The sequence below is a fragment of the Lepidochelys kempii genome, chromosome 18 (assembly GCF_965140285.1).
Source record: "Lepidochelys kempii isolate rLepKem1 chromosome 18, rLepKem1.hap1, whole genome shotgun sequence".
Lineage (NCBI taxonomy): Eukaryota > Metazoa > Chordata > Testudines > Cheloniidae > Lepidochelys > Lepidochelys kempii.
The window spans coordinates 23,475,530-23,487,783 of NC_136397.1; the positions used below are offsets into that span (position 1 = coordinate 23,475,530).

Below are 12,254 nucleotides of genomic sequence, written 5' to 3' on the forward strand. Positions count from 1 at the left end.
ATTGCAGTCCCCAGGGGGACCCCATTACTGCACAGTCCTTCTCGCTGGTCACACACTCCCAGGAGTTAACCGCCCCCTGAAACTGTCACTCTCTGAATCTTCAGCACACCTGGTCCCCGTCAATCCCCCTTTGTTTTACTGCTCCCCAGTCACTTACTGCAGGAAGTGCCATCCACGGGGTGCAGTAGATCCCACCTCTGCCACCAGTTGTCTCGGAGTCCCTGGGCGATGCTCTGGAACTGCTCCCCATGAAGCCAGGCAGGACTCTGGGGAAGCCTCCTTTCTGTGAGCAGCCTGTCTTCAGGACACACAGCTCACACAGCTTCCACCTTCCTGGGTCTGACCTCGGAGCATTCAGCCTCCTCTGCCCCTCCGTGCGCTTCCCACAGCCAATCTGCCCAGGCGGGGCTCCTGAGGAAGCCAGAGGGTCCTGCCCCCCAACTTTGCAGTCAGACGTGACTCTCAGCCAGCCAGTAAAATAGAGGTTTATTAGATGACAGGAACATGGTCTAACACAGAGCTTGTAGGTGCAGAGAATCGGACCCCTCAGCTGGGTCCATTTTGGGGGGCAGTGAGCCAGACAACCACATCTGCCTTCACTCCATGTCTCCAGCCAGCCCCAAACTGAAACCCCCTCCAACCCCTCCTCCTCTGGGCTTTGTCCCTTTCCCAGGCCAGGAGGTCACCGGATTCCTTTGTTCTCCAACCCTTCAGCTCTCACCTTGCAGGGTGAAAGAGCCCAGGCCATCAGTTGCCAGGAAACAGGGTGTCGGCCATTCTCTGTGTCTAGACCCCTGCACACACCTGCCTTCCAGGGCTCTGCAAGGATCATACACCCTTACCCCACCACCTAGATACTTCAGAACTGCCTAGGGGAAACTGAGGCACCCCCACACTATTCAGAGGAAACATTAAGAACAGTCCCACTTCGTCACACAGATGGCCTCAGTTAGGTCCTGCTTTTGGGGGGTTGTTTTGGAACCCACCTTTCTGGGAAAGGACAATGTTGCTGACTGTGCAGTAGAGCGAGGCCTGTGCAAAGGGGCGCGTCCTGCATTGCTCTCTGACCACCAGACACAATCGCAGAGGGCAGTTTGTTTCCTAGCAGAGAAGTCCAAGCATCCCCTGCAGTTCTGGTCATGCCTGTGTCCCCTCTCTGGGCTCTGCCAATACAGCACCCATCTGGCTGTGTTAGCCTAGCTTAGATACTCCCATGGCCCTCGTTAAGGAGTACCTGAGCACCTCACAATCCACTGTAGAACATGGAAGGAAGTACTGATATCTCCATTATGCAGATGGGAAACTGAGGCACAGACAAACTGATCTGCATGAAGTCTGTGGTGGAGCAGGGAATTAAACACAGGTTTCCAAGTCCTAGGTTCATCCCCTAACCACTGGGCCATCCATCCTCTTGTTTGCCATCCTGGGTCTCTTGTGAGTAGAAACAGCCAGTCCTGCCAGGCTGTGATGAGGCAAGAGGATGAACATGGGGAAGTTGTGATCTTCACACTTGTTCCACTCCTCAAAACTGACTCTGAAGTGAATGCTGTGAAGGTGAAAGGCCAGGAACCTCTCCAAACCCTTGCCCAAATGCTGCTTTACTAACGTAACTAACTTCCCCCTTTAAACTCATCCTTAAAAATAGCTGGGGAGTGAAAATCCTCAGAAATCTGTGCCAAGAGCAGCTCCCTTTAAGGGTCATTGCTTCATTCTATTTGTCTTGCTCCTCTCAAAATCCAGCACCTAATTCCAGCAAACAGAGCAGCCCCACACGTCTGCTTAGAACAAAAGTTCCTAGTGGTGTTGCCAAGGTTTTAAGACTAAACAACAATCTCTCTTGTGGCTTTAAGAATTTTCACATCTCACCCTTCCAGCAAAGGGCAGGAGCCACTGCAAATGAGCCGCAAGCCTTAGTGACAACAGCTTCTAGGCCCCTTGGAAAACCTGGGTGCTAATTGCCGGGGAATGTCCTGAGCAGTGAATTGTTCCATCACCTTCAGGGGGACGTCACCCCATAAATCATCCGAGAATCCAAGAAATTCAGGATGTAGCAGGAGGGAAGAAGGAGCACTCGGCCCAGGGCTCCTGCCCAACACCGCATCAGTAGCAAACTGCCAGCTGCTCAAGTGAAGCATTAGCCAGGGCTCCCTAGAATGCATTTATAAAAACCTGCCACACTTACCTGGAATAAAACGGTCACCAGGAAACAGCCAATGTCTGAAAAGCCAGCGGAAATTTTAGCTGCCTGTGGATTCAGTGCAGAGGGGGAGCAGAACATTCCCAGAGCAAGCTCCTGAACCAGCAGAGCTGGTTGATCAGTAAGAGATAAGATGCCCTAAATCCACTCAAGCTTTACATTAACGATCAATTAGATTAGGAGGCGAGATCCTCACTAGAACTATTTCTGTGCATGGGCATGTGGAGATCGACGCACTGACTGGGCCGGCCACTCTCCCAGACCCACTTGGATGCGGGACCAGTAACTCATGTGTTCCAAAAGCTGCTGAGGAGAGCAAGTTAAACGTTTAAATGTGTAACACAAACTCCCACTGGAGAGAGAGAGAGGGAGGGAGAGGGAGAGAGGGAGGGAGAGAGGGAGACTCCCCCTCTGCAGCACAGTGACATAGGGTCAAGGAGACAGGGCTGTGCTGTCCCAGGCTGAGACTTTGTACCAGGAGATGGAAGAAGAATGCAGAGCTGCAAAGTCATAAACCGTCTTGTGCGGCATGCACTGTATCAAACACACCCAGTTAGCGGTGACTCTAGGTCCCAGCAGGCAGCAGCCCCATTCACGGAGTTGGGAAACGCTCAGGGAGTGGTGATGATGATGACGTGTGTAAGACACACTGGGGTAAGTTTCATGGTGAAGACACTTCCACAGTTAGCGTCAGCTGTTACACTCGGCCTCCGCTCTGCACTGCACAAAGGCAAGAGCAGTTTGCCTGTAAACTTCCAGGAAGCCATTCCTAGACATGCAGCTATGCAATTCTCCTGGCCAACAGCCTGTAAGGGCCTTGCCTCTGGGAGAGGTGGATCTGAGGAATCATGAGCTGTAGAGAGGTTAAAGCCCTTGTCGCTCACTGTGGCTGTGTGCGTCTCAGGTTTGGACTGAGAATTCCTTGAGACTTTCTGGGGTGCCTTAGGGAAGTGTGACAGGCCCCTGGAGTAGGGTCACCATGAAGGATGGGAATGGTTGGGAAGTTGGTAATGGGCTTTGGAGCTTTTCACTCCCAGTTCCCCATCTGTTTCTGAGGACACTTCTTTCTGGTGAATACCTAATAACACCATCTTCACTTCTCCCCACTGTCTGGGCAAAGGTCACTGGCACATTCAGAAATAATTTTGCAACTTGCCCAAATAAACCCAAGAACTAAACACAAATGGGGAAAGCAACAAGCCTCAACATACCATTTAGCTCTGCTGCTGACAGAGACCCTTGCCCCATCAGCAGTTCTCTCCCACACTCCCAGAGCAGGACTCTGCCATCTCAACAGAGCCTGGCAGTCCCACACCAGCTCCGCTCTGACACGCTGCATGAACACCTGGCCACTACGGCCCCATGCCCCATTTGCACACAGACATGGAGCCTATCTAGACAAACACCTGTGATGTCGCAGACATGGAGCTGCATTTCTGCTAACTCCAGACCCCTTGCGTGATTCCAGACTCCCACTGCAAGTGATTGTAACACTCCTGTGAATGGGTTACGGCTGGCAGCAGCCCAGACGGGTGGCCAGGAGGCTGGAACAATTTGTATGGTGGGGGTGCTGATGATGGGAACCATGTATTTGGTGTATGTTATTACTACTTCAAGCCAGGGGCTGCAGCAGCACCCCCTAGTTCCAGGACCACTGGAGGTGGCATGACACCATGCAAGGCAGACTCCTGCACCTTGCACCCCATTTTTAGTCTGCCAGGGGGCACCACCCTCCCAGAGGTCCCTCCTCTGCAGGCTATGTCAACATGCAAACTAATTCTTTCCCTGCAACTAAACAGGATGAACAGGCTCAATTAGATTAGCTTGAATTATATCGGATCAGGAACAGCTGTGATGGTGAAGTTAAATCCCAGCTGGACTCTCCTTGGGCTGCTTGCTCTAGGGAGGCTGGAAATCACTGAAGAGCAAGCACAGCCCTCCACTGCCTCTAGGGACTGCTGCCTAGGCATCTCCACTGGGCTCTGGGGTGACAGCATTAACACAGAACTCCCAGCCTGTCCCTAGAACTGAGCGCCTTCCTCCCAGCCAGGCTCAGGGGTGGAGCGTCCTGTGCAGAGAGCAGATGACCTCATCTCACATACTGTGCCTTTGATTGCTGCCCTTTCCTTTGTTCTTTGGTTAAAACTCGCACACTGTGCTGAGCAGACAGTCTGTGGATAAATGGAGATTTCCTGTGCATGCTCGAAAGACGCATTAGCTCATTTTCCAGTCTCTTCTTTAGCGCTGCTGTAAGTACCAGAGCAGAAGCAGCAGCCCTCTGCGAAAGCTCCACCTAGCCCCGAGGGAGGGGCCCTGGCTCTCACAATAATCCCATTGTGTGTGGGAACCTGCGACCTAGGCTCTGCTCCCCATGTGGGGGGCTGCACAGAGCTTGGCACACCTGGAGCTTTCCCAGGCACCTCTTTGGGGACTTGGGAACAAGCTCCATTCGTGACGAATCCATGCCAGCCACGGAGCTGCAGGGCCATGAGGGATAGCTCAGTGGTTTGAGCATTGGCCTGCTAAACCCAGGGTTGTGAGTTCAATCCCTGAGGGGGCCGTTTAGGGATCTGGAGCAAAAATTGGGGATTGGTCCTGCTTCAAGCAGGGGGTTGGACTAGATGACCTCCTGAGGTCCCTTCCAACCCTAACCTTCTATGAATCTATGTGCCATATTAACAACCCACCGGGAGCCCAGGAACTAAGGAATGGAAAAAAAATCATGATCATTCTGCTATGCAGAATAGGTTAAAAACAGGCTTCACTCCCATGCCCACTGCTCATCCAAGACAAGCAATCGCCCCACCCTGCCGACAACAGAGACAACCCTGCCCATCCCCTGACACTGCTGCACACAAGCCCCGCAGTGCTGGGGGCTAGGGGCCTGAATTCACCGGAGCAGGAAACCCACTTGCTGACACATTGCCAACCCCATTGCATGCGCCAGGCTGGCATCTGTCAGAGCTACTGGAAAGCTCCTACTGCCAACCCGCAGGAAATCACAGCCATTGGTACCCAAACCACCCCATCTGCCCTGCAAACTCCACCTAGGGAGGGACACACTGGCCCCAGGTCTTTGAACTCTGCTGCTGGCAGCCGCCCCCCTCCCTCCCGCTGGGAAAGTCAGAGGCATGGATCTGTGGACCGTAGGGAAGGCAGCGCGGTGCGCTCCATAATCAGAGCACTGCTCCACGCTCCCCTGCCGGCTTCCCTGGGCCAGTGTAGAGGAAGGGCTCACAAACAACCATGGCAGAGCGTTCAGGCCTTCTCCTCAAGGGACATTCCTCACTGCAGAATGGCACCCTGGCCCAGTCACTAAGGGACAGAGCACTCCTGGCTTGCAGGTCACCAGACAGACAGACAGTGCAGCAGCTGAGATAACCACCTCTGGGTTCCAGGAAGGAGAGCAGGAGATGCAGCGTCACCCCTGGCAGGCAACGGTCCCTGCACACTCAACGCCCAACATCTGACTATTGCAGTTTCCCATCCTGGGGCAACGCTGTAAGTGACACGAGGTGGGCTCTCGGCTCACAAGTAGTTGATTGTGTACAGCATTCAGCAGCACTACAAGGGAGCTTGGCAGGGGATTTATAGGGGAGTTGCTGACACTGAACTGAATCCGCTGCTACCCCAGATTGCTTTCAGGTTCCAGGGAGAACATGCAACTCAAAGCTCCCGGCAGATGGAGTGTCTGAGAGCTGGAAGGCCAGTGGCTGGCCGTGTCGTGCTCCTCGCTGAGAGGGTAAAATTAGCAGCCTGGCTGACGTTCCCTGTCTGGAACACCATTTGTTTCCAAGGTAAGTACCGTAAAGGCAGTCTGTGGTCTCAGCAGCCCCAGATCCCCAGCCAATGGCCTGGCTTTATGCTTTCAACTAAATGGCTAATTTATAAAAAGTCAGCAGCTAGCTGTTAAATGGCTTCTGGCCAGTCAGCTTTACTCCCCAACTTTACTAGTATAGTGAGACTTAAAAGAGCCAAAATGAAAGTGCAGGAACTGATGTCTGCCCCTCGTTGTGGAGAGTACAGACAGACACAGCCTAGGCTACACTGGGGACAACACTACAGACCATACAGCCGTTAAAAATCTCTCCCCTTGTCACTTGCAAAACCTACCCCAAGGTGGAAAATGCCCATTCCCTGTGTACGAGCTGAATGCCCAGCAGGACATTTCCAGAGAGCAGGTATCTAGGGGCAGGGAATACTTTCAGACACAAGAGCATGTGCCTGTTGCCCAAAGCCCTCTAGACCCAGATGCAACAATTAAAACCAGCTCGCCAAAGTGTCTGCCTAAGAAACTCCCCAGACTCACAACTCTCACTGCCAAGAGCACAGAGTGGCGTCCCACAAGTACTAACCCCAGGCACTGGAAATGCTGCCATGCACCCATTCTAGCCAACAAACAGAACCTTCCGTCCCGATACCCAGAGCACTTCAGGATGCCCAGCTACTTAGATAGTGTCTTGCCCCAAGGAGCTCATCTCCTCTTTAGTGGCCAGTCCCAAGAGAGAAGAGATGGCTGAAAAAAAATGGGAAAAACACTGCCAAAAAAATTCCAAATTGTTTCTGGTTTGCAGAGGTAAAGTGGACGCATTTTTCACAATATTGTAACTGAATTTTTTATTGAAAGTTTTTGACATTGTAATTGAAATTTTTCTTTATCCATAAGCATATGGTTTCAGTAAATGAAACATTTCCACAATAACTTGAATAAAACGGTTGATTAAAAAAATGCAGAAAATTGTATGAAAAGCAATAATGTCAACAATTTGTTGTGCTAGGTTTTGCTTTAGAAAAGAGCCCATCTTTGGACAAAAAAAGTGTGTGAAAACACACACACACAGTGCTTGTCCTCCACAGATCTCACAAACACACACGGCTTGTCCTCCACAGATCTCAGAGCAGCGCAAGGGTGAGGAAGATGGGTATCACTATCAGCATTTTGCAGATTGGGAAGGTGATTTGCCCAGGGTCACACAACAAGTTAGTAGCTGAGCCAGGATTACGTCAGGGTCTTCAGACCCCCAGCCAAGATGTCTGCACTGCCTCTCTCTGTTTTATTCTGATTGCTAACCCCAGACGGGGTTCCCTGCTGCAGGCAAACTGGAGAGCACATATGAAAAAGCCAACCTGGCCCTGCTCACATGTGGATGCTGTGCCAGTGGCCCATACCAGAATACTACACCAGTTTTATGGTTTGAGGCAGTTTCTCTCTCATTGCAGCAGGGGCCCCAGGAGCAGAGAGAGAGAGTCCAGCTGTTGCCAGACACTCAGGCTGGGCTGAAGCAAGCCGTGTGACCTCAGGGTACTTGTCTCATGCACCTGCTCCACCCCATTCTCCCGCACACGCTGCCATGGCAGAGAGACATGTGTCACATGAGTCAGCATCAGACAGCTGCCAGGGAGACGTGGGTCTCCGCAGGTAAGTACAGCAGCAGATACCCTGGAGCTACTGTATTTTCCACTTTCTCTAGGATCCCTGGCTCTGCACTTAGACCCAGCTACTCACATGGGGTCAAACAGCTCCATCACCAATTTTAGAGAAGGCACCTTAAAAGCGAAAGCAAAAGGAAAATGACAGCCGGCCCCGGTGCGAACATTCTGTGGGCCCCTCTGGCTCCAGCCAGAGAGGATCCTCAGACAAGGAGCCAAAGAAACTCAATAGCCCATTTGAAATGACTCATTTGCCAGCTGCCAGTGCCCGGCTCCTGTGACTGTCTGGAAACGCGATTCTGTTGGCAAGGGCCACAAGGAAGAACAAAGTGACATAATGGGGCTCACATAAAACTCACTGACATCTTGGTTTGCAAGGCAGGGAGAGGGGGTGGGAAAGGGTGGTAAGTGCTGTCTCCCCAGACTCCTCTTTGCACTCACTGGCTATAGAGACAGACACTTCCCTCTGTCACGCTGCCAAGAACACTTAAGCTCCGTAAGAAGCCACTGAATGATCTGGCAGCCCTAAATCTCCGTGGAGAAACCTCTTCCTGATAAGATGGCTGGGCTTTGCTAGCTCCTGGGAGCCATTCATCCAGACGGAACTGGCGGTGTCGTCACCATTTCTGGGAATGGGAACGCTGGCCACACGCATAGGTGCCCACCTCAATCCAAATGCTTGTGTGGCCTGTGACTCCACCCTCAGCCCACCTCGCCCAGGAGGGGCAGAAACAGCTCTTATGCTGGGGCGGGGAGACGAGGCCAGATAGCCAGCTGTGTCTTTAGCACCCACTTTAATAGTTATGGAGCATCAAGGCAGCTCTGAGCTAGAAATATTCCCTGCCTCCCAGGGAACCCTCCCGAATCCCCAATAAAACCCCCCAACACACCCACCCACACACCCCAGCCATAGTACCTTGAGAGCCCGCCTCTTGTCAATGCAGTCAGGGTTTTGGCAGCGCAGAACCTTGTCCTCTGTTAGAGTCCGATCATCTGGAGAAGAAGGAGGAGGAAGTTAGCCATCACAGAGCGGGGTGGAAGGGACAGCCAATGGGCAGTGCTGTGCAGTCATTCCCAGTCTGGATTAGAGCTGGTGACCCCCAAGGTCACGGTCCCTGGAGCCAGCCAGCCCCAAGGGTCACACTGCTCCCCTGTGGACAGCAGATCTCTGCTGGAGAGAGACTGTGCTGTGAAGCCCAGCTCCCGTGGCTCTGTGCTGCAGTGACTAGGCAGAATGGCTTTAAACATAGGCCGAGGTTAGACCACCGTTTGCAAACTAGTTCCAGCAGAGCCTGGCTCCGTTCATTGTGGCCAAACGCAGCGACCCACGCCCTCGGCAGTGCGGGCGCCCACACTGGGTGCAGTCCTGGGGGGAGTGCTTCACACAATGGAGCTAGAGCCCAGCATGGGAAGCACCTTATGCTTCTCGTTGGTCACTGCTCAGAACTGGGAGGAAGGGAGCAGAAACCCACAGGGAACGTTGTCGGAAGAGCGGAGCTGCAGCAGCAAACCTCCCTGAACTGGCTGACTGGAACACCGTGTAACAGTTACACACCCACACGCTTCCTAAGGGCCCACGGCCAGAGGCACCCACACTCGTGGGCACATTAGAAAGTGTAGGCTTACGCCATTTATTTTCAAGAGGGAGGGGGTGGGGGCAGCTGAAGGAAGGGGGAGAAAAGGAACCAGACGCACGAGTACACCTGCCGGGGAGCTCTGTTCCTCATCACCAAGCAGTTTGCAAAGTGGGGCAGGAGCAATGGAAACTATTATCCTGCCTTATGAAGTGCCACTTCCCAACCCGATAAATGACACTGGAGACCCTCCAGAAACTTGAAACAACTCAGTCGACTGCTCCTGTATTCGGAGCTCAACGTAAGGATTCTGAGCTGCCTTTAGCTACTGAGGTGGACCAGAAAGTGTCCACAAAGCACAAGTGATCCCCAAACCTGGACAGTTATAACTTCAGGGATAGATTTGTGCTAGTGGGACTGAGCCTGACTTCCAGCAGGGAGCCGACAGGATGGGAGTTCTCAGCTAACTAGGTATAACTGCAGCCTGTGCCTTCCCAAACCTTCATCTCTGTCCATCACTGTAGCACAGGGTACTTTCATACCACCCAATACCCAGAAGTGAGCCCAGATTGCAGCTCCTGGACTGTGCTCCAAAGGCAACTGTTGTCAATGCAGTAACTAGGGAAAAACAACCCTCCCCAAATTCATAGGGCAGAGATTAATCCATCTTTCGCTCTGAGCCTCCAAGATTGGCAACATGCAGAAAATTGAAGCCAAGTGGCAAAATTTGATCAACATGGCAATGGGCTGACAAGCTGCACCAGGTTGGTCCCTCTGCGGCGCTCTTTGGTACTGGAGCATGATCCATCTTATAACCCTCAGAATTCATTGCTGACTGACTTCAGAGACTTTACTGGCTACAACACTAAGCCCCTGATTATACAGAGACAAGATACCATAAACAAAGAGTGTTTAAAAGGCCATTATCCTCGGTCCACAGGCAGCGTCAGGCCAAGCAGCCGATTACGTCTGCTGCTGTTTTGCAAGGACTGACACGCCACAGCTCCTCTCCACTTAGAGCACTGACCGTGGCCAAACGGGCTCCCATTTAAGGAGTGAGATGAAGTATTGACGCCTTCTCCTTTTAGCCCCATCTCTGGGCTTAGTGCTCCGTTCACCTACTCCGCAGTGCGAGGCCTAGCCCCCAACATTCTCCTCACGCCCCACAATCTCCCCTGCCAGCGGCTTCGCAACCAGCTTTCCCGCTCCGAATTCCGTTCTAGGTGGAGGTTGTATCCAAGTGGCAGGCTGGGAGCTAAGGAGCAGTGAGTGCCCTCTTCCAAGGGAAAGTGGGTATCTTGACCAGCAACTTCAAGAAGGGCGAAGGGGGCCCTATGCTTGTGTCTTCAGGAAAGCCTCTGCATTTGGTCTATCGTCTCTTTTTGCACATTGTCACTAATCTCTACACAGGTTTCAGAGTCACTAATCTCTACACAGCCACTCATCTTTGCTTGGGGTTTGTGCTCTGCCCTCTGCCTCGGTTAGCCTAGTCCTTCTGCTCTGCCACCAACATCTACTGTCAGACGTGCCTGCCCTCTCACTCGGGTTTGCTGCCGAGCCAGGCAGGGGTTGCGTCCCTGCCACCTGCCTCAAGAGGACGGTTTCTGTGCACTGGGGTGGGCAGAGACCTCATCCTTACTGTGCTCTGGTTCATTTCAATGCGTGTCTCTGCTCCCCCCACACCCCAGCTGCAGAGTCCCCTGTAGAAATCTGATCTTGCTGAAGGGTGTAGACCAGCAGGTAGATCCCGAGGTCAGAGGCCTTAGAAACACCCTAGGCAGATCTCTGTCCCTGCCAGTCCGTTAGGTGGTAAGGATGATGGTCGCACAGCCAGGTGCTCCAGCTCTGTTCCAGATCTACCCCTTCCCCCAGTTACCCCTTCTGCTCTCCCAGAGCAGGGAGGGCTGGCGTCCGTGCGGGAGCAGAGACAGCCCAGCGAGATCGCAGCAGCAGTCAGGGTGCCCGGCACAGCTGCGGACTGGTCAGGGCTAGGACTGAGGCACATGCGTAAAGCTTCATGGGACTCAAAAGGCCGCTCTGACCAATGAAGCGCGCTAGGTCCATCAACTCCTGGGAGTGTGGGGGAGTCTGAGTTTGTGCTCAACTCCCCAGAACACACCAAGGGGCTAAGCAGCAGCACTGACCCCTCCAAGCTGCAGCCTGGCGCTGTGCCAGGAAAGGTGCCACCTTACAGCTGCTGGTCAGTGGTTAACGATGCTCCACTGTCCAGAGCAGGTCACCCCACTGGCGCGCCTGGCAGAAGTCACAGAGCTTCGCTATAACCCACTCCAAGAATGCCATGGGCTACCTATGCAATGACACTGCCAGCTCAGCCCCGGCGCAGTGCGCAGCCCAGACCCGGGAGCTCACTCAACCCCGCACCCTGGGACCAGGGCAAGGAGATTCCAAACACACAACAACACGACCACCTCTCAGCGAGCAGCCTTTGCTGCTGGAAACCGCCCAGGGCAGCAGCGTGTCTTGGACTACACAGGATTGGTCTCCTGTAGGACAGACAGACGCACTGGGCATTTGTGACTGTCAGACATTTTCAAGTAATGACCATTCTTTACAGATCCTCCACAGAGATTTGTCCTCTGAGATTCAAATCCTGGATTATTACCCATGGCTAGTACCCAACTCATCCTTCGGACGCTCGTTTAGAGAGCAAACACACTCTGCTTTTAGGCATAATGAATCTTTACAGATAAATCAGACGGGGATGGAACCCAAGCGTAGGGTCCAGGGAAGGGTCCCCGGAAATTTTATCTGATACCATCTAGGCAGGTCTTGTGCTAAAAGCAACTCCCTGCTGCTGTACTGGTCCTGGGCCCCAGTTAGAGAAGGGCTGCAGGGAAGTACAGGCAGGCAGGCATTTCGGTCACTCACCAAGACAAAAAAGAAACCCTCCTTTCACAAACCTTTTCCAGAAGGCGCTCCAAGCTCCAGGAGGCTGCAGCTCCCCTGTGAAGCACCCCCATAGCAATGAGATCATTGGGTGGGTTTACGAAGCCGGCAGAGAGAGACTTTTTTCAAAACTGTTTTGGGGACTC

At 53.0% G+C, this 12,254-nt stretch overlaps 1 protein-coding gene across 2 annotated transcripts in view; it reads right to left on the bottom strand.

Annotated features, from left to right (window-relative positions):
- The window catches only part of PLEKHG5 (pleckstrin homology and RhoGEF domain containing G5), a 126,242-nt gene that overhangs the window by 61,626 nt on the left and 52,362 nt on the right, over nt 1-12,254 (bottom strand). The window contains exons 1-2 of one of the 2 annotated variants that reach the window (XM_073316950.2): nt 12,123-12,139; nt 8,544-8,620 (exon numbers count right to left, since the gene is read on the bottom strand). Coding sequence is in view for 1 of the 2 variants with exons in the window: in XM_073316944.2 (XP_073173045.1) it covers nt 8,544-8,620 (77 nt within the window). In the remaining variant the exon portion in view is untranslated. Of the gene's footprint in view, nt 1-8,543; nt 8,621-12,122; nt 12,140-12,254 lie in introns of those variants that run through there. The other variant, XM_073316944.2, reaches the window with a different exon arrangement.